At 39.8% G+C, this 24,871-nt stretch overlaps 1 protein-coding gene across 7 annotated transcripts in view; it reads left to right on the top strand.

The window, feature by feature from the left end:
• The window catches only part of DICER1 (dicer 1, ribonuclease III), a 69,880-nt gene that overhangs the window by 30,396 nt on the left and 14,613 nt on the right, over window positions 1-24,871 (top strand). For 5 of the 7 annotated variants that reach the window (XM_024758392.1, XM_024758382.1, XM_024758401.1 and 2 more), the window contains 15 exons: window positions 398-566; window positions 1,862-2,334; window positions 8,665-8,797; window positions 10,031-10,273; window positions 10,839-10,993; window positions 13,551-13,683; window positions 14,657-14,732; window positions 15,396-15,535; window positions 17,787-17,966; window positions 18,196-18,409; window positions 18,613-18,766; window positions 19,762-19,944; window positions 20,223-20,328; window positions 20,766-20,941; window positions 21,907-22,687. In XM_024758392.1, the coding sequence (XP_024614160.1) occupies window positions 398-566; window positions 1,862-2,334; window positions 8,665-8,797; window positions 10,031-10,273; window positions 10,839-10,993; window positions 13,551-13,683; window positions 14,657-14,732; window positions 15,396-15,535; window positions 17,787-17,966; window positions 18,196-18,409; window positions 18,613-18,766; window positions 19,762-19,944; window positions 20,223-20,328; window positions 20,766-20,941; window positions 21,907-22,687 (3,316 nt within the window). Of the gene's footprint in view, window positions 1-397; window positions 567-1,861; window positions 2,335-3,342; window positions 3,396-8,664; window positions 8,798-10,030; window positions 10,274-10,838; window positions 10,994-13,550; window positions 13,684-14,656; window positions 14,733-15,395; window positions 15,536-17,786; window positions 17,967-18,195; window positions 18,410-18,612; window positions 18,767-19,761; window positions 19,945-20,222; window positions 20,329-20,765; window positions 20,942-21,906; window positions 22,688-24,871 lie in introns of those variants that run through there. The other 2 variants (XM_024758415.1, XM_024758422.1) reach the window with 2 other exon arrangements.

Here is a 24,871-nt window from a genome sequence, read left to right as displayed (position 1 = left end):
CATTTAATGGTAACACTTCCTCTCTATGATCTTCTCCCCTCCCCCTTCCCTGTTTCTGCTTCTGAGAAATCATCATTATTGAGTTTCTTGAGTATTTTGACTAACATTGTTTCTCATTCTGGATGATGCCTAAGGGGGCAAAAGATGAAAGGCTAAACCTAAAAAACCAAATGAAAAACCTGGGATAATAATGCCGTAACAAAATTCACATTGAGACCTAACAGGCAAACACAGTACGGATAGAAGGAGCACCACTTCAGGAATGCTTGCTGTGAGCCTGCTTGTTATTCCAAATGAAAATAGGAAGTTTCTGTTTTGGTTTAGATAGATAACGGATCGTAATGCTGTAGTGAATTTGTGTATTGTGTATTGACGACTTTTGTTTCTGATATTAAAGATATACTTCTCAGCCATGTGAGATTGTGGTAGACTGTGGACCATTTACTGACAGAAGTGGGCTTTATGAAAGACTGCTGATGGAATTAGAAGAAGCACTTAATTTTATCAATGACTGTAACATATCTGTACATTCAAAAGAAAGAGATTCTACTTTAATTTCTAAACAGGTAAGCATATACAAAGTAAGTATGGGGAGTATAATAAAAGGTTTCTATTTATTTTTAATGTTGAAATGAATATTCTTCTAATGAGGCTGTTTTATATACATTTTAGTTTAAGGCCTTACCTTCTTATCTCTGGACATTTTTCATTGAAAGTATTGCATTGGGTTGAGTTTACTATTACCGACAGACAGTTATATTATTAAATATAGACCTCCCTGGTTTAAGGAGATGTCATGGTTATTTAAGTATAAGAAGTGAGTCCAGTTTTTTTTTTTTTTTTTCTTGGTCAGATGAATTAGTTCCTGATCAAATCCCCGGGCTGAATGAATTCTTCGGCTCTTTCTTTGTATGTGACTGGATATGAGCTCGTCATCCCTGAACAGTGCAGCTTTGAGAAGCAATTCCTTAGGACAGTGGCCTTCAAAGTGTGGGCCCTAGATGAGCAGCTTCCCTCTGGAACTTTTTAGACATGCAGATGACAGGCCCCACCCTTGACCTGCTGAATTTGAAGCTCTGTGGGTGGGGTCCAGCAGTCAGAGATTTGACAGGCCCTTCGGTTATCCCCATGCCATTAAAACTTGAGAACCATTGTCCCAGGACTTTGCAGCCAGCTGTGAACGGTAGCACTGTACTGAACCTGAGTCTTAGTTCTCTCCTGCTGGGTTTCTTCCCGAGCGGCAGTGCCCAGGCTCTGCTCAACGCTTGTCTTCTCATTAAGTCCATGGTCAACCCCGTGTGTCTTTTACTTGCCTGCAGAACTGGCAGTCCCTCAGTTTTTAGCTTTAATATGGATTTACATTCTGCTCTGAGCTCGGCTTGTAAGATGTGGCACTCTGGGCAGGGATAAAGTTCAAGGAAAATTGTTTTGCTTTTCTTTGATACCTAAAATAAAATTACATACTCTGTTGCATTTGCATGTACATATATATGTACATTCTGCTACATAGTTCTTTGCATATTTACCTAGACGTAAATGACTCAGTTGTACTTCGAACTAATCACAGTTCTAAAATTGCTTTATTAACTGTATACAGTCGCATCTTTTAATTTCTCTTATTTGATTATTTTTGCTGGGGAAAACAAAAGGATGGTTCTGGGCGTATCTATGAAAAAGTAGAGCTTGAAAAGACCATTGGCCTTTCCCCCTAACCTTGGGGAATTAACCTCAGTGTTTATATTAGAGGGGTAAATTTATTTTGAAGGGGCAGACTAAAGACAACTTAAATCCCAGTTAAACTCCATGTGAAAATAACTACATGATTATTGTTTAGCATTTGGGCCTTTACATTGTTTTGTAGATACTCTCAGACTGTCGTGCGGTATTGGTAGTTCTGGGACCCTGGTGTGCAGATAAAGTAGCTGGAATGATGGTAAGAGAACTACAGAAATATATCAAACACGAACAAGAGGAGCTGCACAGGAAATTTCTATTGTTTACAGACACTTTCCTAAGGAAAATCCATGCACTATGTGAAGAGCACTTCTCACCTGCCTCACTTGACCTGAAATTTGTAACTCCGAAAGTAATAAAACTGCTTGAAATCTTACGCAAATATAAACCGTATGAGCGACAGCAGTTTGAAAGCGTTGAGTGGTATAATAATAGGAATCAGGATAATTACGTGTCTTGGAGTGATTCTGAGGATGATGAGGAGGATGAAGAAATTGAAGAAAAAGAAAAGCCAGAGACAAACTTTCCTTCTCCATTTACCAATATTTTGTGTGGAATTATTTTTGTGGAAAGAAGATATACAGCAGTTGTCTTAAACAGGTAAATCTCTAAGATCAACATTTTTTCCATAGTAGAACAGGCAGCTTTTTGTTTTGTGAAGTGATATGTTGTAATAGCTTTAAGAGCTACCAGAAGGCTTTTATGTAGTGTCCTGTACTTGGCACCATCCTCATAACTCATGTGTTACGCTATACTGGGATTGACAGGATGTTTATATATACAGTAGCTTTCCCCGAAGGCTAGATTTGATATGACTGAGGTTTTTTCCCCTAAAGGGTGCTAATCTTTTCTAATCCATTAAAATAGAGTGCAAGTGTAGAAAAATTGTTACATTACGGTAAAGCATTCCTTGTTTTATATTAATTGTTAGCTTCAGTTAGATATTTACTAACCTGTGACTATGATGTGTTGGGCATGTGTTGAGCATTTCACACCAAGCTTTCTCCTTCAGGTAAATGTTAAAGATAAATTTTATCAGGGTGTTACTGCGGCTAATGTTTCTGTTAGCTTTTCTCCTTTTACCAGATGTCGATTCAAGTTGGCACGTTTGCAGGGAAAAGTTTTCAACAACTGGATTTGAAATTTGGATTGGTTCATAGACTACATATTAAACTTTTCTGAATCAGAGGAAAATAAAAATGTTAGGGAGGAATTCAGAGGATATTGGCAAAGGTGACAGCGAATGCCAATTAGGTTGTGAATTCCCACCCTACCCCCTTCTTCAATAGAAGTGTATTTTTCCTGAATATAGACCCAGCTAGCTGAGGAGCTACACTTCAGATTTGTGTCAAATGGTCACTTACTGTATGGTTCTTTTGACTTGTGGATGGATGCTCTACTATTTACAAGGGCCAGAAAGGGTCCTTATTTTGCACTTCAATCTGCTTTTCTACAAGATCCATTAATTGGCCAAAGTTGATCCCTAAGAGCCTTTTCTGCAAGTATTGATCTCTGAGGAGAAATTAAGCTTTGTTTCCTGAGGTAATTTGGGATTTTTTTTTTTTTTTTCCAAACTGCTCTGACTGTTTGGGGGCCTCGAGAACTTACTTGAATAACGAGAAATTGGACTCTGGGGAAGTCATCTGGCGGTTTTCGGTCTGGTAATTTTCATAGTCATTGGGCCTGATCCTTGTGATGAATATGAGGTAAAGTAACTTCAGGTAGTGAATTACATTGGAATCAGAAGTCTAAGGTTGGAAAGGGACTTCACTGACTATCTAATCCAACCCACTTACTTTTATAAAAAAGAGAAGGGCCTCAGGAGGAAAAGTGATTCGCTCTGAGTTAAATCCAGTCAGTGGCAGAGACAACTCTAGAATCCTGATATCCTGCCTCCTAGTTTTCAGTTCTTTGTGTAACCGTAATGCCCTTGGGTATGACAGAACACTAAAAACCGGTGCTTTCCAGTGGGAAGGCTGCCAGGAGACAGTCCAGGGAGTGCGTGTCTGTTCGGGTTGTTTCTTAGAATGGGGGAAAGGCATTTTGGGGGTCAGAAAAGTTTAGCGTTGGCACGGTTGTAAGCCGAGTTATAGACGTACTCCCTGCCCCTATACAGGATGGTTTAAGAATTAAATACATTTTCTGGGGCTTGGAGAGAAGTCGGGGTTCATTTGCTTCCTTTCCCCGCTTTTCTGCATGCGTTTTTAAGTGTAGAGATGTACTCACTTTCACTGCAGGAATATTAGCCTGAAAAGGTCAATATTCAGTAGTCAATGTTACTTCCTGTTGACTTTGAGGATCAGATTAGTTGTGATCAACTTTCATAAAATGTGGCTGGAATTCAGTGTTGGATGATGAATCAGGAGCGGTTTGAGGCTTGGCTTTATGGGCAGCTAATTAAATATACAATAGAGGTCTTGTCCCGGTGAGCTTTTTAATAAGCTTAGAAAAACTTCCTGCAATCCAGATTCTTTCCTTCCATCAGTTTAATGGGAGGAAAAACCCTTCTTCAGTGAACAGTTTAATGGGAGTACAAGCTATTGTAATACACAGGCAGTTTTCTATTCTCCTAATTAAAAAAATAAATCACAGCTACTTCTATATATAATGTAGTATGTGTACAGTCTTCTGTTTATAGTTTTTCTTTTGCCTTTTGTGTTTAGGGCTTTATCATTTATTTATAATTTACCTTTATATATTTTTTAAAATTTCAGAACAGTCCATGAGGGAAGAAGGTAGATGTTTTTGCTATATCATAGATGAGGAAAATAACACTCAGTTTGTGACCTCCTGAAGTAATGCAAGTATCAAGTGGCAGAAAGTGGTTTCCACTCTCCAAGTCTAGAGCTCTTTTCAGTGCGTAATTTACTAGCATTGTGTGACTTTCACCAGTTTTTCCATTAATGTCCTCTTTTTAAAAAAAAAAAAAAAAAAATTTATTTATTTATTTATTTATTTTGGCTGCACTGGGTCTAGCTGCGGCACACGGGATCTTTGTTGCGGCATGCAGGATCTTTAGTTGCGGCACGCATGTGGGATCTAGTTCCCTGACCAGGGATTGATCCCAGGCCCCTGCATTGGGAGCGCAGAGTCTTACCCACTGGACCACCAGGGAAATCCCTATTAATGTCCTCTTTTTAATCCAAGGTGTACCAGAGTTCATTTAGTTGTTATATTTCCCTAATTTCCTTTGGTCTGTTACAGCGTCTTCTTTCCTTGTTTTTGATGACTTTGATACTCTTGAGGAGTACTGATCAGATAGTTTGTAGAAGGCCTCTCAGTTTGAATTTGTCTGATGTTTTTCTCAGGATTAGACTGGGTTTTAGGATTTGGAAGAATACTACAGACGTGAAGTGCCCTTCTGGTCACTTCGTCTCAGAGGGATTCATGGTATTAACACAGAGCATCACTGGTGATGTTAAACTTCATCATGTGATTATGATTGCGTTTGCCAGTTTTCTCCACTGTAAAGTCATTGTTTTTCTCTTTTCTTACTTAATTCTTTGGAAGCAAGTCACCAAATCTAGTTTATTCTGGGGAGGGAGGGATTCAGTTTCATTCCTGGAGAGGGGCTTATATATGTATGTTACAGAAATTCTTCTGTAAGGCAAGTGTGTCTCTTTTATCCTATTTATCTGTTTATATTTGTTGAATCATGTTCTTTTATCATTATGAACTCGTGTTTGTTTATTTTATACTTCGGTTATAATCTGATACTAGTTTTTTGTCTTGTTTTGTTTTGTTCTGTATAAGTTGTTCCACCCTGGGCAGTTGGGGGCTGTTTGAGGTTAGCTCCTGTGTCCCTTTGACATGCCCTCATCCTTTTGTTTTTTGAACGCTTCCTTACTTTCTGGCACTACAAGATGTTCCAGGCTCATCTTGTATTTTTCTTGCATAGGATCAGCCATCTCTCCAAGGAGCCCTGGCTCCTTTTATTTCTACTCACTTTATAGGTGTATGTTTTGTGCAAGTTATTTACCTTTTTAAAGTCTCAGCATCTTCATCTATAAAATAGTAATAATACCTCCCTCTCTTACTGGGTTGTTAATAAGAGACACTGGATATAAAAATGGCAGTCTTACCACCTGACATTGTACTTGGGGAGGCTGTATGCACACACACATGCACTGTGACCTGTGGGTCTGTGCCAGCTGCGTTGAGTGAGATACAGAGATGGAGGGTAAGCATAAACTCTTAGTTTTAAGAGTAAGTTTTGTCCTCTGAATGTCATACAGTTATATTCATAAACTCTTAGTTTTTTATGTCTGCTGAATGTTACACAATTGGCCGTTGAATTTTAATGCTTTTAAAGTTATATTTTCTTAGTAGTTAATTTTCGTGGAATTTTACAAAAATTTTGCTTTCGGGTGAGTTTGAAATTAGGAAAAAAATAACCAGTTCTTTGCTATAGATTGTTTGAGAAACTCTGTGCACTAGAGAACAGCATTCTTTATCAAACAGCTTGCTTGTGGAACAACTCACATAAACTCAGTATAAAATTAAAAGAAACAAATAAGACTCTGTCCCAGCAATTCTGTGGTACTGTGAAGTCTCTAGGCAGTGTGTGTTACTCAGTAACAAGCTCCCTGCCAACAGTAGACCTTGTTTTGTTTCTCTGGAAGCCCATAACTTTGCAGGGATTTCTTACATTTATCTGATCGAGAACTTTTTCTCTTTAAACGTTGTCAGCACAGGTATATAGAGTTCAGCCGTCGCTTATGAGAGACTTTTTTTTAAATTAACGTGCAGATTGTTTCTTCTCTTCCCGGCAGTCCTGGTGAGAGTCTGGTTAAGGAGAAATAAAGGTACTTGTAGTGCTTCTGTTTCCCAGCTAGTTGAAGTCTACCAGATTTATTTTTTTAGGCAAATTAAAATACATTGTATACCTAATTAGGAGTAACGTGAAATGCATTTTTTTAAACCTCTGTTATGTTCAAATTGATGCTAATTTACATAAACTAAAATTTGGAAGTATATATTATTTCTAAGATAATTAATTTCATATTTTAGATTTTGGGGCATGCTCTTTGCATGTAGCACTGTTTTCTGTTACTGACATCATAAGTTTATGATAACTAAACGAATCTTGGAACATATTAAAGAAGTTTCTGATTTTGAACTTTTTAAGTACTTGAACTATAGAGCAGACTCTCAAACTAACCTAGACACACAAGTGTTTTACTGATTTGGAGGCAGGAAGATATTCTAGATGGCCCTTCAAGGTTTCTTCCAGGGCTTTGATATTAGCCTGTTTCATGTACTTATTGGGGGAAAAAAAAAAAAAGAATGGTTTGACTTAAAAATGCAATTTTCTATTAGGAATTTATACTATGTTGTATGACTTCAGAAGAACCATATGGAATCGCTTAGGTCAGGTGTGGAACCATTTATCCTGTGTGCTGAGTTTTTGAATGTGGATATTTCCAAAATAGCTGTAATGGCAACACTAACTGTTAACCTTCTGCACCCATGTAATGTGAGCCCGTCCTGTAGCTCTTTTCCCGTTTCTTAGTGGAGGACCCGTCTGAGGGGACAAGCTTTCTGGGTTAATACAGAGGTGCAGGCAGAAAGGGAGATGAGCTCGGGAGTATGTGCTCTTTCCTGACAGGATGGGGTGCGAACTCTCTAGGCCTTGCAGTGCCGAAGCTCAGTGGCCTTTTATGCAGAACTGTGGTCAGCGGCCTGCCCAGGGACATGAGTGTTGGGAATGGAGATGCTTAGCAGTGGATGGAGGCATCGCTTTTTTTTTTTTTTCAATTTTAAAATTAATTTTTTAGATTTTAGAAAGTAGTTTAACCACCACTTTTCAAGTAGCTCAGTTTTTGAGACTGATGATGGCAAATTGCTTGGAGGGAAAGGTAGGAAGACAAGTTAATTTCTTTCTTATTTTAAATCTCAGAGTGAACAGCTATAAGATTGGATATGTTAACATCCCATGCAAGGTCTGAATGGTTCAATTAAAGGGGCAAGGCTATGTTCTTCATGGACTTTTATTCCTTTTTTGCTTTGTATTATTATTATTATTTTTTATTTTTATTTTTTTTAAAACATCTTTATTGGGGTATAATTGCTTTACAATGGTGTGTTAGTTTCTGCTTTATAACAAACTGAGTCAGCTATACATATACATATGTTCCCATATGTCTTCCCTCTTGCGTCTCCCTCCCTCCCACTCTCCCCATCCCACCCCTCCAGGCTGTCACAAAGCACCGAGCTAATATTCCTGTGCCTTGCGGCTGCTTCCCCCTAGCTATCTACCTTACTACGTTTGTTAGTGTGTATATGTCCATGACTCTCTCTCGCCCTGTCAGGAGGCATCGCTTTGCCTAGAGCCGTGCTTCCAGTGGTACAGAGTGCTGGGGTAAATCTAAAAGAAATAACGCACTTCCTTTCATGCACAGCTGGAACTCTCTTACTGTGTGCAGAGGAGAATGAAGTATTCCTTTGGGGTATTTGGTACTTTGCGTAAGTTTGGCCGTGGACACAAGGGCATGACCATCGCTGCAAGCTGTGTGTGTGCTTAGAGAAGTGCGCTGAGAAAGAGTGTGCGGTTTTTTCATTAAGACTTGGACTAAAGCCAAAATACATGCGGAATCCATGTTCCTCTTTGCCTAGCGCTGTCCCCTCCTGGGCCACATTTCTATGAAGGTCATCACTGCCAAATTAGAAAGTTTGAGGGACTGTGACCATTTCATTCATCAGTGTAAATCAGCCCTGTATTTGGTGTTATAAGTATTTGGTCCACAGATCGACTCAGAAGAGCGACAGTGATTTCTTTTTAAGCTAGTTGAAAAAAAAAATACCGACTATTTTGTTAGGTATGTTGGCAAAAGGATATGTATTTCCATTTTAAGGGAGACCTTAGAAACAGAAGTTTAAATTTTTTTCCCTCAGCAGTGCTTAACTTCCAAATGTGTATAATTTTCTTAGATTGATAAAGGAAGCTGGCAAACAAGATCCAGAGCTGGCTTACATCAGCAGCAATTTTATAACTGGACATGGCATTGGAAAGAATCAGCCTCGCAACAAACAGATGGAAGCGGAATTCAGAAAGCAGGAAGAGGTAACTAAGTTCAAATAATTGTACAATAACAATTTTCAGAACATACACAAACCTTGCCCGTAGGAACTTCCTTTCTTCATAGTTCCTCTGCATTTTTTGGGAATATAGAGTACTCGTTCATGCAGAAACTAGCCGTCTCCTTTGTGGTAGCTGTATAGTGATTCATACGTTGAGAATCTATCTGGAAAATCAGTTCTGTGGCTTAATTGCCATCACCCGTTTTGTTTTCCATTATTGGGCTGATGGCACACAACTGCATTTTATAGAAAAAGAAAGCTTGTGTAAACTTAACTCCTGTTGACTCCATACGACTCTGAAGCAACAAACTGAAATGTTTCCCTAGAAAGTGTTTTGTTTTCTACTTAAAGTCCTGCCTTGGTTGAATCCTTTAAAAATAACAATACATTTTAAAGATTTTGGCCTAATTTTTTTCATGCTTTTTAAGATTTTGATATAGGAAATAGCATTGTAAAGATGCTAAAACTTAATATAGTGTTCCAGCTTGCAAGTAAAATCTTTTTATTTAAAATTTGTTATTTAACTTAAAAGTAGCAGAATAATTCACGTTGAAGTCATTTCTCTGTGATAGCTCTTTGGTAATATTCCAGGTTTGGGGAGTCTAACAGCCAGAGTCTGACAGATCAGTCTAAAACCCAACTTACTTTCGTATTTAACTTATTCTGGATTGGGAAATGATGTTACCTTAAATCTAGTATGAAAAAATTTTTCACTTTAAAAAAAAATCATTTCTGATCCCTTAAATGTGTCCCAAGATGCCAGAAAATAAGTAATGCTTTGCTTGTAATTTTTAATTCCAAGTGATTTAGGGATTTTAGTGAAAGAGTTTTGACATCTTTGGAGGGATGTTGGCACAAACTCACAGCCGTAAGATCCCATTACGGAGGCTCAGAATGGCAACAGGACTCCAGAAGGGGATTCGTTTGGTCACTTTGGTTATTAAAGAAGCCAGCGCCTTCATCTTGAAGGCTGTGATTTGTCCGTGGGTGCTTCTGTAAAATAGAAAGGCACTTGGATTTTTCAAGTCATATTCAGTTGAAAACGTCATGTGTTCATGCGTCTCGAGTTTTGTGAGGTGTTATCGTCATCTTCAGCCTGGCCTGGATTAAGCGTGCTCAGAGTATTGTCAGAAATGACAGTTGTCCCTTAATTTTACTACATTGTTTTCTTTGGAAGATTTCTTAGAATTGCTATCCTTGGTGGATTTTTTTTCAGGTACTTAGGAAATTTCGAGCACATGAAACCAACCTGCTTATTGCAACAAGTATTGTGGAGGAGGGTGTTGACATACCGAAATGCAACTTGGTGGTTCGTTTTGATCTGCCCACAGAGTATCGATCCTATGTTCAATCTAAGGGAAGAGCGAGGGCACCGATCTCTAATTATGTAATGTTAGCAGATACAGACAAAATAAAAAGTTTTGAAGAGGACCTTAAAACATACAAAGCTATTGAAAAGGTAAGATTCATGTGTTATCTTTCAGTTGTTTTTATGTGTTTAGAAATAGTTTTATCTTCAGAGAATAGTCTCAACAGAGCTGTGCAGTGTGTATACTATTAGAAAGTTGAGAGTAATTACACAGAGCCAGCAGTATTTTACAGGAAGATAGCAGTGAAAATGGTCATATGGATCATTGGGGAAGAAGACCTGGGAAGTGTACTGTTTATGTGGACAGTGTAGTAACAGTTGATTGCTTGAGATGCAGTGATGTGAGAGTGATGACATAGCCCCTATACTCATGAAAGACTGGTGATCACGTGTGTGTGTGTGTGTGTGTGTGTGTGTAGGTAGGTAGGTACAGTACCTTTTAAGCCTTGTTACCTGTATGGGGAACTTCTCCACATGACTGGAGCTGGAAAGGATTAATTAGGAGAAATTTTCAGCAGCAGGCACCTGTGGAGTATTGCAGTGTATTTAGGAGAGGTGTTTCATGTCAAGAGAGCTTTTTCTGTAGGTACAGAAGCAGACAACTGATGGCAGAAAAAGCGTTTGTTCTCATAAGTTCTGTTTTTAAAATGTTCAGATCTTGAGAAACAAATGTTCCAAGTCAGTTGATACCGGTGAGACTGACATTGAGCCTGTTGTGGATGATGATGATGTGTTCCCACCATATGTGTTGAGGCCCGATGATGGTGGTCCACGAGTCACAATCAACACGGCCATCGGACACATCAATAGGTATGGCATCAAATCATTTGCACGGAAAGCCTGTGAGAATTGCGAGATTTAAGTCTAAACCTATAAGTATTGTGTTGTTTACCTTTTGCAAACAATCACCAATCTTTCTGCTTATGGCCTGTGATACTTTGATGAGAGAAGGAAAAGAAGTTGCCTTTTTTGGTTCATTGTTCTTTTTCGTCAGAAGGCAAAACCAGTGTTGCATAGTAATAAATGTTTAGTTCTCATTGACAAGGCTGACATAATGAAGGCATGCGTATTTTAATTAGATTGAAATTAATTTTGCAACACTCACTCTTCTTTTATAAATCTTGAAACTTGTTTTGTGTCATGAATGTTGGTGGATGTTGAATTTTCCATTAGCAGTAATGGAAGATTATGATAAATTAACCTTTTTTTTTTTGGAGTATGTTCTGTTTTACTTTGTCCTGAGTTGGTGATAACATTTCTAAGAACTAAGAAAAGCAGATACATAGCTAGATTATGTATCAGGATAAATTTTGTGCAGAGGCAAAATAAAGGAGCAGAAAACATAAGATTTTCTTTTTAACTTTTTATTTTGAAACAATTTTAGACTTTAAAATATTGCAAGAGTACTACAGAGAACTCACATATACCCTTCACCCAGAGAGACCCGTTCAAGTTTCACGAGAATGTTCTTGGAGTGAAAGGGTCCAGTCCAGGATCGTGGGTTGTACCCATTTTCCTCATCTCTCTGGTCTCCTTCAACCTGGAACCATTCTTCAGTCTTTCCTTGACTTTAATGACCTTGAAACTTTGGAAGATGACAGGCCAGTCATTTCTCAATTTGGGTTTATTTGATATTTTCTCCTGATTAGACCCAGGTTATGTGTTTTCGGCCAGCGTATCATGGAAGTGATGCTGCGTTCCTTTCATTCTCTCTAACGGGGTCCCTCAGTGTTTATTTGTCCTCTTATTATGGTGGTGACTTTGATCACTTACGTAAGGTCTGCCAGCTTTCTCTACTGTAAAGTTGCCTTTTCCCCCTTTATAATTAGTGACTGTTTCATGGGGAGATATTTTGAGATGATATGAAATTTATTCCTCTTCCCAGTTTCACCCATCAGTGTCAGTACTCCATTGATATTTCTTGCCTGAATTGATTATTTCTGTGATGTCTGCAAAATGGTGATTTTCCGATTGCACTATTCTTTCTGGTATTTGTTGTCGTTTTACTGTGAGGAAGAGCTTTCTCTTCTCTCTGTTTATTTGTTCCTTTTATTTTTTTATCCAGTGTGAACTAATGGGCTTCTGTTTTATTCAGTCATTTATAGTCTTTTGCTGTCATTTATTTTGTTGTTAAAATTGTGTAAAATTTGGCTGGTGGGGGCCCCTTCGTTCTAGCTTCTATGTCTTTTTAACATGTCACCATTATTCTTTGAACATTTCTGTATTTTATGGCACACTAAGATGTTCTAGACTCATAATTTCCCTGCCCCAGCCTAGATATTGGCTATTTCTCCAAAAGGTCCTGGTTCCTTTTAGTGGAGAATGAGTTGTGTTTAGAAACCAAGATCTGTGCACTAGGTGTGTTCATTGCCTCTGGAGTATTACTGCTACCAGGCTGTTTAGTAGATGGAGCTAGAAAATGTTTATACCTATTCACGTACACGTGTATATAAACATTTATATACATACACGTTTGTAATTATTTCTGTACCTGACTACCTGTCTGTTGTTAACTCCATTTTTTAGCGTGACACCAGAGGGTTATTCTAGCTTTCCTTTTTTCCATCTTTGTTCCTGGCTTTTTTAATAGTGAGGAATCTGATTCCCATTGTCCTCAAAGTAATTACTTGACTGTTCAGTCTCCCTATATGTAGCAGTCTGCAGGGCTGCCACTACGTTTAGGTGCCCTTATTGCACAGGTCCTGACCTTGCAGGGTTGCTGCCCATTCCGCTGCCCTCCTTGCATGTGTCCTGGCCCCCACTGGGTTGGCTTCCTGTCCCAGCACCCTCCTGACTTGGGCCCCAGCTCCCTCGAGGCTGGCTTCTTGCCCCGCTTGCAGTGCTCTCCTTGTGCTGCTGCTGGGTGGCCGTCTTGTTCTGCTGCCCTCCTTTGTGTGAACACTGGGCCCGCTTCTGATGCCGTCCTTGCATAGACCCCAGCGGTTGTGGGCAAATGTAAGGTCATTAAGGACCAAACACTGCCAGTCATTCCCTTAACGGGCTCTGAGCAGTACTTTCTGCACAGTCCAGTCGTAGCACTAGACGAGTATGGCTATTTATATTCAAATTTCAATTTAGTTCCTTCGCTGCCCTTGCCACATTGCACGTGTTCAGTGGCCTCCCTGTCAGACAGCACAGATACAGAAAGAACATCATTGCAGAATGTTCCATTATGGATATAAATGTACTGTTCCATCTTATTGAAAGTTTGAAGCAGTGAAGCTCAGGCTCCACATACAAACACCAATCCAGTAGAGGGCAAGAGGGGCATAAAAAAAATCAAACTTTAGAATGTGAATATCAGTAAAAAATTCTTCCTCTGTTTCTCAGTTGTAGACTCAGCATCCGAATTTCTTTTTCTTCACAGATACTGTGCTAGATTACCAAGTGATCCGTTTACTCACCTGGCTCCTAAATGTAGAACCCGAGAGTTGCCTGATGGTACATTTTATTCAACTCTTTACCTGCCGATTAACTCACCTCTTCGAGCCTCCATTGTTGTAAGTTTACAAAAAGAAATGATTGTGCCTTAAAATGTGTCATTAATAGATTTGTTTTCAGCTTCTCTAAGGCTATGCAAGTTACAGGTAAATTTGGCTTTAAATCTACTTTAAAAAGTAAATTTGTAAATCTCTTTTGTAGTCAACTGTATGTTCCAATCTTCAATAGACTGTATAATTCGTAGACTCCCAGAATTAGATTAGATGACCCCTGAAGTTTCCTTTAAGATCTTACTACTGTAAACATTTCTGGCAGAATCATTGATCTGTGGCTTAGATACCTACAGTGACACAGAATCCATTAAATGCATCTGGGTTGTCGTTGACTTGAAAATCAGCCTTTGTGTAACTGCTGTCCTTAGTCTCAATACTGATATATTAAATTCTTACTAAAATTTAAATTCATCAAAATTGTAAAATCTTAGTTATAACTATGTAGGTTTTACTGAGCAGGCTTTTTTTTAAAAAAATTAATTAATTAATTAATTTTTGGCTGTGTTGGGTCTTCGTTGCTGTGCACGGGCTTTCTCTAGTTGCCGCGAGTGGGGGCTTCTCTTGTTGCAGAGCACGGGCTCTAGGCGCATGGGCTTCAGTAGTTGTGGCACGCGGGCTTGGAAGTTGTGGCTCGCAGGCTGTAGAGCACAGGCTCAGTAGTTGTGGTGCATGGGCTTAGTTGCTCCGCAGCATGTGGGATCTTCCCGGCCCAGGGCTCGAACCTGTGTCCCCTGCCTTGGCAGGTGGATTCTTAACCACTGTGCCACCTGGGAAGCCCTGAGCAGGATTTTTAAAGATGGCTCTTCAAATTATGGAGATTAGGATTTTTTTAAACTTGCTGACGTTTTTCGAAACGAAACTTTGTTCTGGTAAATTTCAACTTTAAAGATTTCGGGGTAGAGGTTTAATATATGTTTTACGCACTAATGATAATACAGCTTCTTGCATATATAATGGGCACATTTTTTGTTACTTTCAGGGTCCCCCAATGAGCTGTATACGATTGGCTGAAAGAGTCGTAGCTCTCATTTGCTGTGAAAAACTGCACAAAATTGGTAAGAGTGTTTGAAAGGCACGTGTAAATAAAAATAAAGTTAAAAACACTGTAGAACAAAAGCACATCAAGGGCTTCATAGGTGCCTAAGGATTATGCGGGCTGTGAGCCTGTTGCTCTTGGTGTGCTTCGGTGAAGACAGGTGTAAGTATGGTGTAACTGAAGATCCCGTGTAAGGTGGAGGAGCTCTGTTTTCCACAGCTTAACAGCTACAATTTATTTGCTCCCGTTTCCTGACCTCTTTTCAGTATATAAATACCTAAAGGTCTTCTAGTAACTGTTGAATCATGAACATTTGTGTTTTAATGTATCGGTCTCAAATTAGTCTATGTTAGTGTACAAATTAAAACTTTTTTATTTTAATGGGAAGACTCGTTTTCCAGTGGCATTTGTAAACGGATGACGTGCTATTTTTCTGTTCATGTTTTTATTTTTTAATCTTAGAACAGAATTTATAATCCTGATCATATTGAATATACAAATGTCAAAATAGACTTTGCTTTAAGTATCACATCTGATAACTTGCGTATTATTAAAAGCACAGATGCTTTAGTTTTCATGACTTTTCCAGTTGCTTCCTAACATAGTGCTGTTCTGGATTATTCACTGATGAGTCAGAGAGGCAAAATCAGGATTGTTTGTTAATTCTCTTTACATTTCTTAGGCGAACTGGATGACCATTTGATGCCAGTTGGGAAAGAGACTGTTAAATACGAAGAAGAGCTTGATTTACATGACGAAGAAGAGACCAGTGTTCCAGGAAGACCAGGCTCCACAAAACGAAGACAGTGCTACCCAAAAGCGGTTAGTATTGGTTAGAACCGAGTAAAAATCTAGCCTTTCTGACTTTATTTCTTGCTATATCAAGTCTAGGTTCCTTTGCTTGGCTTCCAAAACCCTTGTAATTTAGCCCACTCTGGATCTCAGCTCGTTTCCCTCCCTCGTTCACAGCTTCTCTCAGATCAGCCCCTTCGCTGTCATGTGGACACTGTGTACTCTTTCTCATTTCAGACATTGCTTTTGTTTTTCTTCTCAAAAGGATTCCTGGACTCATCTACCAGATTCTTTTTTCTTTTTTCTTACTGGCTTTTTATTTTTTATTTATTTTTTTAACATCTTTATTGGGGTATAATTGCTTTACAATGGTGTGTTAGTTTCTGCTTTATAACAGAGTGAATCAGTTATACATATACATATGTTCCCATATCTCCTCCCTCTTGCATCTTCCTCCCTCCCACCCTCCCCATCCCACCCCTCCAGGCGGTCACAAAGCACTGAGCTGATCTCCCTGTGCTATGCGGCTGCTTCCCACTAGCTATCTACCTTACGTTTGGTAGTGTATATATGTCCATGCCTCTCTCGCGCGTTGTCACAGCTCACCCTTCCCCCTCCCCGTATCCTCAAGTCCGTTCTCCAGTAGGTCTGTGTCTTTATTCCTTTCTTACCCCTAGGTTCTTCATGACACTTTTTTTTTCCTTAAATTCCATATATATGTGTTAGCATACGGTATTTGTCTTTCTCTTTCTGACTTACTTCACTCTGTATGACAGACTCTGGGTCTATCCACCTCATTACAAATAGCTCAATTTCATCTATCAGATTCTATCCAGAGTGTGTTAATTTCATTTAAAGGGACTTTCTTTGTTTCATTCACTTTTGTGTCAAGGTTCTTGCTTTACCTTATGTTCGGAGCTAAAACATAGAGGGTGTGTATGATAAAACAGGCAAGTGCCCATCCAGATGAGGGGCACACCAGCAGGTGCAAGCACAGTTACTTGTCGGGAGTTAGGATGTGGCTAGACTGGAGTTAAAATTAGTTTTTCCAATGTATTGTGTCTAGCTGGATCTGTGGCATAGTTCTAGCTGTAACCATACTGGGCTGAAACACTTATTTAAAAAATATTTGTCAATATTTTTACCTTATAAAAACCCCAAACAGAAGCAAAAATTTGCTGTGTACTTTGATCTTGGCCTAAACGTATGATTTTTTTGTTTTATTTTTGCAGTTTTATTGAGTTTTTACTTTTTTAAAAAGTTTGCACCCAGCTAAGCATTTTCAAGATTCAAAATCCTGTCAGTTTTTCAAAAATCATGAATTAAGTTATCCGATTTTCTGAAATGCTTATTTCCTCATAACCAGTTTTCCTGCTCTAACATTTATCCTAGTGATTACTGGACTGGTTTCATATGACATCATATGTTATCACCAATAAGTGTTTTGAGAAGCATAATACTGCTTTGCATCCTGTTTAATTAATAGGTGCATTCTGTATTATCTGATATTCTATTAACTATAACTATCCCATAGCCAGCATTTCTGTACCTTTTAACTGTGGGCATAATTACTTATATGTTATTGAGCCTCAGAAACTGCAAGACTATTGGGTGAGGTTGTATGATTATTGAAAGTTCAGAAGCAATCTTAGTTTAAGTCATGGTTTACTCCTTCAATGAGATGGCCATTAAAAATGATACTGATTTGTATTGACCCTGAAAGATGTTCTCACTGTAGTAACTGGAGATAAAAATCAGGTTATGATACAGTCTTTTTTTTGTGATTCCATTTGTAGTGAAAAATATGTATGTGTGTATGTTTATATACATTTATTCTGGAATGTATACATTTATTCCAGAAAAAGTCTGGAAGATGATACAGTATATCACAGTGTTAATAAAGGTCATCTTTGAGTTTCAGGATTACATGGGATTTAAACAATTTGGCTACCTTGATTTTCTGCTAGTCTACAAGTGAGTAAAGACTAAGAAACCCAAGAAAGAAAAGAGTTTGTTCTCTAGTCAAAAGGAATAGATCAAATGCACAGTATTGTGTTGAAAGACCCTGCAGTGTTTGACGGTTTTATATACTTTTGCAGACCCAGAAGTGCCGACTCTCCAGTGAGGTTAAGAAATTGGGAGGTCTCCTGCCTTGGATATTTTCTCAGTTTTCTCTCATCAGCTTTTAGTAAAGCCAGGAATAAGTTTGTTATCTTGCCAACATCTGGAAAAGAGGTTAATATACTTGAACTTGATGCTTAATTTTTCTTCCCAATCCCAGATTCCAGAATGTTTGAGGGATAGCTACCCCAAGCCCGATCAACCTTGTTACCTGTATGTGATAGGAATGGTTCTAACGACACCTTTACCTGATGAACTCAACTTTAGAAGGCGGAAGCTTTATCCCCCTGAGGATACCACGAGATGCTTTGGAATACTGACAGCCAAACCCATACCTCAGGTAGACATTTCATAATAACTGTTTATGTTGAACTGTCTTGTTCTTTTTTAAAAAAAGGAAAAGCTACTTTAACTATCTTTTGTTACCTCAGAATGTTTAATATTTTAAAATTAAGGTATCTCTTCTGTTCCCCTGATACAAAGCACCATTCCTTTTCTGAAGTTAAATGTTTGTAATGGACTGAAACATCTGCTAACCTTGGGGGTGCATTATTTTTCTTTTTGTTAAGATTCCGCACTTTCCTGTGTACACACGCTCTGGAGAGGTTACCATATCTATTGAGTTGAAGAAGTCTGGTTTCACGTTATCTCTACAAATGCTTGAGTTGATTACAAGACTTCACCAGTATATATTCTCACATATTCTTCGGCTTGAAAAACCTGCACTAGAATTTAAACCCACAGACGCTGACTCAGCATACTGTGTTCTACCTCTTAATGTTGGTAAGAAGGACCCAGACTCTAAAGTGTTTCTGTATACTAGCTTAAAAATGAAACTGTTGCTTAACAATGAGCTTATTGTATAAACTACAGGAATATCTTTGATAACTCTGAATTAGACACATGTAATGAATATATAGCTTGAGTAAGGATCTTACCTGTATTATTGTATTTTAACAAGCTAAAGGGTCTTTTTCTTCCCTAAGTTAATGACTCCAGCACTTTGGACATTGACTTTAAATTCATGGAAGATATCGAGAAATCCGAAGCTCGCATAGGCATTCCCAGTACAAAGTATTCGAAAGAAACTCCCTTTGTTTTTAAATTAGAAGATTACCAAGATGCAGTTATCATTCCAAGGTAAGACTTTAAGAGGAAGGCTAAGTGGTGGTGATACTTCGTTTCAGAAGATTCCCTTGTTCATATGGGGAATGTAAGTGACCTGTGACTTTGGCATTGATGTTACTAGTAGAAAATATAGGTGTCTCTCCATGGTGGACCTGTTCTCTTCAGTTTACTTACTTAGAAAACAAAAACAAAACCCAAAACACTGTTGATGAAGGGCTTTGACTTTGTGAAGGTCAGATCTTCTGAATGATGTTGGTAGTCTTTCTTCTTAGAAGCTCTATCCTTTTAATCCCCAAAGTCTTAAAGAATTTGGGTGTAAATAATGGTTTATTAGAATTGTTAAAATGCATAGTGTTATTAAGTGCAGTGAAAACAGTAAATTACTATGCTTTGTTTCTTATTTTGTAAAAATTTAGGGGATGGAGTTTTTGATCAATAAAGTTAAACATTGCACTTTTTAAAGAATTAAAGTACTGGCTGCAGTTCAGTCTTTGGCTTTTGTTTTTGTTTTCTTTTTTCTTTGTGTACTTCAAAGCCATATTTTAAATGTTAGCTAACACCAACCTATCAATATCGTAAATGCCGCAGTAATACATTTTACGTGGCGAGTGTCTTTCATGTTTAGCGTTAGGAATATACGCAGTATTTACTTGCTTGTTGAGATATTGAAAGTTTTCTATACTATTTATACTGATGAAATTAAGAGATACTTAAAGGTGCCATTTAGCTTTCATGTGTTATCAAAGTATAGATATTTAGAACAAGGACAGTAGTAAAATAGGGGAAGGGGGAGAGTCAGTTTTTACTTGATATAAATGTAGTTCTTCTCGTCTTAAATTCACTTGAAATGTATTATTTTGAATTGAAGTTTCTTTAGTGTTACTTATTTTTAACCTTTTCGAGCTCTTTAAAATCAAATAATTTGCATTAACTGCATATTAAAAGCAGTTGTGTCTTGAGAATACTTGATTTAAACCAGAAAGTCACTGATTGTTTTTCCTTTTTAGATACCGCAATTTTGATCAGCCTCATCGATTTTATGTAGCTGATGTGTACACTGATCTTACCCCCCTGAGTAAATTTCCTTCCCCCGAATATGAAACTTTTGCAGAATATTATAAAACAAAGTATAACCTTGACCTGACCAATCTCAACCAGCCGCTGCTGGATGTGGACCACACATCTTCAAGGTAAAGGAGCTCTAGAAATGACGTTTTGATTTTACTTGTGGCATTATTTCCAGAGGTCAGTAGGCAGATGTGGAGGTTCACAGTCCACACAGCCCACCTGTATGTGGGCTCTGAACTTAGGAGGTCCTTTGCACACAGAGTTGCCCAGAGTGTGGCCCAGCGGTCTGCAGTTTAAATGAGCTCTTCAGGTGACTTGTAGACACACTGAAGTTTTAGAACCACTGTGAGAGTGTACTTGTTTTTGTCTGTTTGATCAAATTATTTTGAAATTTCTATAGACTGAATCTTCTGACACCTCGCCATTTGAATCAGAAGGGGAAAGCTCTTCCTCTAAGCAGTGCTGAAAAGAGGAAAGCCAAATGGGAAAGTCTGCAGAATAAACAGGTAGTGAGTTAATTGTGACTAGCATAACTTAATGTTTTGAAAGATAAGTTTGAATTTTATTTTATCAAGTGAATTGAGTGATTCGTGAGGTTTCTGGAAGTTGCCCAACCCTTAGGTTTTGTTTGGCTTTAATTAATATGATGTATTGACTTCCATTTGAATGTCTTTTTGGTAAGTGTGAGAGGTTTGGCTTTTATACTTGATCCACTGATAGCAATTACATCATGAAATCATCCATGTAAATCCTAGGATAAATCCCATTTTCCTTAAAGGGTTATTTTAAAGAATATTTTTAAGATTTTTTGCTAGTGTTTATGATTTTTGTCTTTCTTCATTAGTGAAATTGGCCTTAAGTTTTATTTTTTCTTCTCTTGTGTGTTTGCTCTCTATTTGTCTATCCACAATTTATATTTATCCACATTTTTGCTTACTCAAAGATACTGGTTCCAGAACTCTGTGCTATACATCCAATTCCAGCATCACTGTGGAGAAAAGCGGTTTGTCTCCCCAGCATACTTTATCGCCTTCACTGCCTTTTGACCGCAGAGGAGCTAAGAGCGCAGACAGCCGGCGACGCTGGTGTGGGAGTGAGGTCACTGCCCGCGGATTTTAGGTACGCCTGTGCTGTGGGCCAGGAAGAGCTCGGCTCGTGAGGTCCTGCTGGCAGAGGAGCGGAATTAAGTTCACATTTTAATTGTATGTAGAATAATTTTTAAAAGATTAGAAAGAAAACGTGGATGCCTATCTAATACGTGAAATAAATGCATCGCTTGACTCATGAGTGAAAATCTATACGTTGGGTCAATGAGTCTAACATTCTTGGGAAGTTACGGCTGGAGAGGAGAGCCTGAGGTCAAAAACAGTCATTCCCCCTTCAGAGATGGCAGTTAAAGTGAAAATGAAAACAGTTGTTTGCCACTGCTGACATTTTAAGACGCTTCCTTTTTTTATAAAATCAAATGTACATGAAAGAGCAGCTGCCTCTGTGTGGTCTTTGTCTTCATTATTTTCTTCTCATCTGTCAGGACTCTGCATTCTAAAGAAATCAGCCAGTTGGCAAGACCAAGTTGGTTCAGGAAATGAGGAACTTTATAATAGCAGTGATCACGCCTGCATTTATTGAGTACTTACTACAGCGTCAGACACTGGCTTAAATGCTGTAGCTCATGTCAGGTGGTTTCATTGTTAGGATCCTGTGGTGTAAGAGGTGTTAGTTCCTCTTCCAGGTGTGGAAGCTGAGGTACGGAGACACGAAGTAAGTTGTCCCAGGTTACCCAGCTAGTTACCTGGCTGGCCTCGGGTCCCAGCCCTCGCAGTCGGTGGCTCTAGGTCCCGTAGGCTGGCCCCAGGCTTCACGAGCTAAGCCCTACAGCGTGCAGAGACCCATGTCCCACTTGATGGTTTACACTGTGCAGAGTTCCAGGTGTGTTGATTTCTGCCTTGGAGACTTACTTATCTTCTAAGGTAGGAGTATATTTATAGGGATCTTCATTTATGTAATTTTTACTCAAATTGCTCTTGCTCTAAGCCTAGCCTTTTTGAAGGATCTGATGAAAAGCTATAAAAATGTCTTTGCAGATACCCCAACTTAGACTTCGGGTGGAAAAAATCTATTGACAGCAAGTCTTTCATCTCAGTCGCTAACTCCTCTTCAGCTGAAAATGAGAATCCCTGTAAGCTCAGCACAGTCGTCGTCCTTGAAAACGCTGCGCGCCAAGGTGCTAACAGAACCTCCTGTCTAGAAAGTCACGACCACGTGCCTGTGAACTGCAGAACGCTGTTCGAGTCACCTGGTAAGCTCCAAATCGAAGTTTCAACAGATCTGACAGCAATTAATGGTCTTTCTTACAATAAAAATCTCGCCAATGGCAGTTACGATTTAGCTAACAGAGACTTTTGCCAAGGAAACCATCTGAATTACTACAAGCAGGAAATACCTGTACAACCAACTACCTCATATCCCGTTCAGAATTTATACAATTATGAGAACCAGCCCAAGCCCAGCGATGAATGTACTCTACTGAGTAATAAATACCTTGATGGAAATGCTAACAAATCTACCTCAGATGGAAGTCCCACGATGGCCGCCGTGCCTGGTACTACAGAGACTGGTAAGGCGCTCACGGACAGGACGGCTTCTGAGCAGAGCCCTTCTCCCGGGTACTCCTCGAGAACGCTTGGCCCAAACCCTGGACTTATTCTTCAGGCTTTGACCCTTTCAAATGCTAGTGATGGATTTAACCTGGAGCGGCTCGAAATGCTTGGCGACTCCTTTCTAAAGCATGCCATCACCACGTATCTCTTTTGCACTTATCCCGATGCTCACGAGGGCCGCCTTTCCTATATGAGAAGCAAAAAGGTAAGAAAGCGTCCTTTGATTTTGAGCAGTTATATTACTCAGCGTGCATAGAAGTGGTCTCAAGCATCGGATAAATTTCAGAGGATGAGGAAAGTGTTACCGCAGGGATTGCCACACCCGACAGGGCAGCTGGAGCCTCCTCTGTACCCCCGTGGGAGTGACACTAAATTTAGCATGGAATTAAGATTGAGGGAAGAAAAGTAACGAAGATAAATATTTAAATGATGATAAAAGAGATGTCACAAGGCGCCATGCACCTGCTTGACAAGTAACACACAAAACTGCTGAGCGCTCAGAAGGAAGGAATATCACTTGTGATCAGGGGAGGCGTTAACAGAAGAGGTGCGTTTGTAGTGTGTAAACAGGGAACATATGGCAGAGCGTGTCAGGACTCGGTGAATAAACTGTGGGAAAAGTGTGGAAAGATCCGAGAAAAGACTTAAAAAGGCGGGTGGGCTGAAGCTGTACTATGGAGGATCTTCAGTGCCAGGCCAAAGAGTCAGCACTGTTTTGAATGAGGTGCATGTTGAGGGTACTTCTTGTGTAAGGGACTATTAATATTAATAAAGCGGTAGTTTTAAATGGTCAGGCTGGAAGCAGAATGCGGCATGAGTTGAAAAGCAAAACCTAACCAAGCTGAGTGATCATTTGGGCCTTTGAAGAAGTCTAAGCTTAAGTGGAAAATGAGACAGATGTAGAGTCTGGCAGCAAGGAAAGCACTGAGGGGAGTGAGATTTCAGAGGCGATGAGGTTCTTAGCCCACACCTACGAGTACTAACTCTAGCCAGACACTACCCTCGTCACCTTACATATATTAATTACCTGATTTAATTCTGTATACTTCTATTTATTTTATTTTTTTTGTGATTGTGTGTACTTCAGTCGTCCCCATTTTATAGCTGAGGATACTGAGGCAGGAGAGATTACCTTGTTCAAGGTAACATGGCAAGTACGTGGCACGGCCTAGACAGTCTGGCTTTAGAGACCTTGCTCTTGACCACTACGCTGACCTCCCTCTGAAGTTGTCTGTAACACTAGGCACTGCACTGAGTGTTCTACACACCTGCTCTTTCCAGTCTTCTCAGCGTGCCCCTCAGCGGTAGATGACATGTCCCCATTTTGCAGTTGAGAAAACTCTTGCCTAGGGAGTTTCATTGGCTCGTGCAGGTCATCCAGCTAGTCTGGGATGGTCGGGAGCGTGACCGAGGCCAGAGCCCATAGCCTCACCCACTCTTCTCTGCTGCCTCCCGGTAGAGAGGGTGACGCAGAACTAACGGCCATAGCGGCTGGGGCTGCTGACGGGGCTGGTGCTGAGGAAGACAGAAGTATAGGAGTAAGAGTTGGGGCTAGAGTTTTTAGACCTCATGGCCTAGGAAGTGGAATGTTCAGGTAATTAAGAATTTAGGACTTAGGTGCAGTCTGGGGAAACAGTCTTCATGAGAGTGATAATTGAGGACAAATGAGATTTCCCAGGGGTGGCTGCAGGAAGAAAGTATCAGAGGCTGAGAATGAGCACAAAGCAACAGCACACTCCTAGGTAAGAAGGGAATTCTTTTCCTTTTTGAAAGTTCATCCATCGTCTTCTCAGAAAGCTCTGACTCCTTACATGCTGCAGAAATCCCTGTCGCTCCCGCAGCACGGTGGTGAAGGCCCTTTCAGGGTGCCCCCCGCCCCCAAGGGTCCTGGCCGGGCTGCCGCCCCTGGCTGTCCTTCGCGGGACCTGCGCACACACCTGCTGTCGTTCCTTCCCCGCTGCTCGCCCCGTTTCTGCGGGCTGAGCTCTGCCTGCCCCACCTTGTGCCTCACGTGGGCCCTTACTGAGCTCTTCTTCCTTTTCCACCCGGCGGACCATTTCTGCTGACTTTGAATGTGATTTCTGTCCCTTTCACGCCCCTGTCGTATTTTACCCTCTTGTTGGCATCTGTGATGCTGTGTTCCCATGGTGTGGAAAGGGAAGCCAGCGTGTACTTAAGCCGTGCAGGCGGCGTGGGAAAGGGCTTCGGCCCAGAGTGAGCGTCATGGGGGGCTCCCGGCCCAGCCTGCGGGCTCCAGGGACCGCTCCTCTGCCTCGCTGCCCGCCAGCGCCTCTCCGACGTGGGTGCTTGTTCAGGGGTATTGAGTTACGTGGAAAAAGGGCTCATGAAGTACTTAAAAAGGAACCCAGTTTTTAGAAAATGAAAATGA

The sequence above is a fragment of the Neophocaena asiaeorientalis genome, unplaced genomic scaffold, assembly GCF_003031525.2.
Source record: "Neophocaena asiaeorientalis asiaeorientalis breed wild unplaced genomic scaffold, Neophocaena_asiaeorientalis_V1.1 scaffold476, whole genome shotgun sequence".
NCBI lineage: Eukaryota > Metazoa > Chordata > Mammalia > Artiodactyla > Phocoenidae > Neophocaena > Neophocaena asiaeorientalis.
The sequence above is the reverse complement of the archived record's forward strand: the minus strand, read 5'-3'. Positions and strand labels throughout refer to the sequence as shown.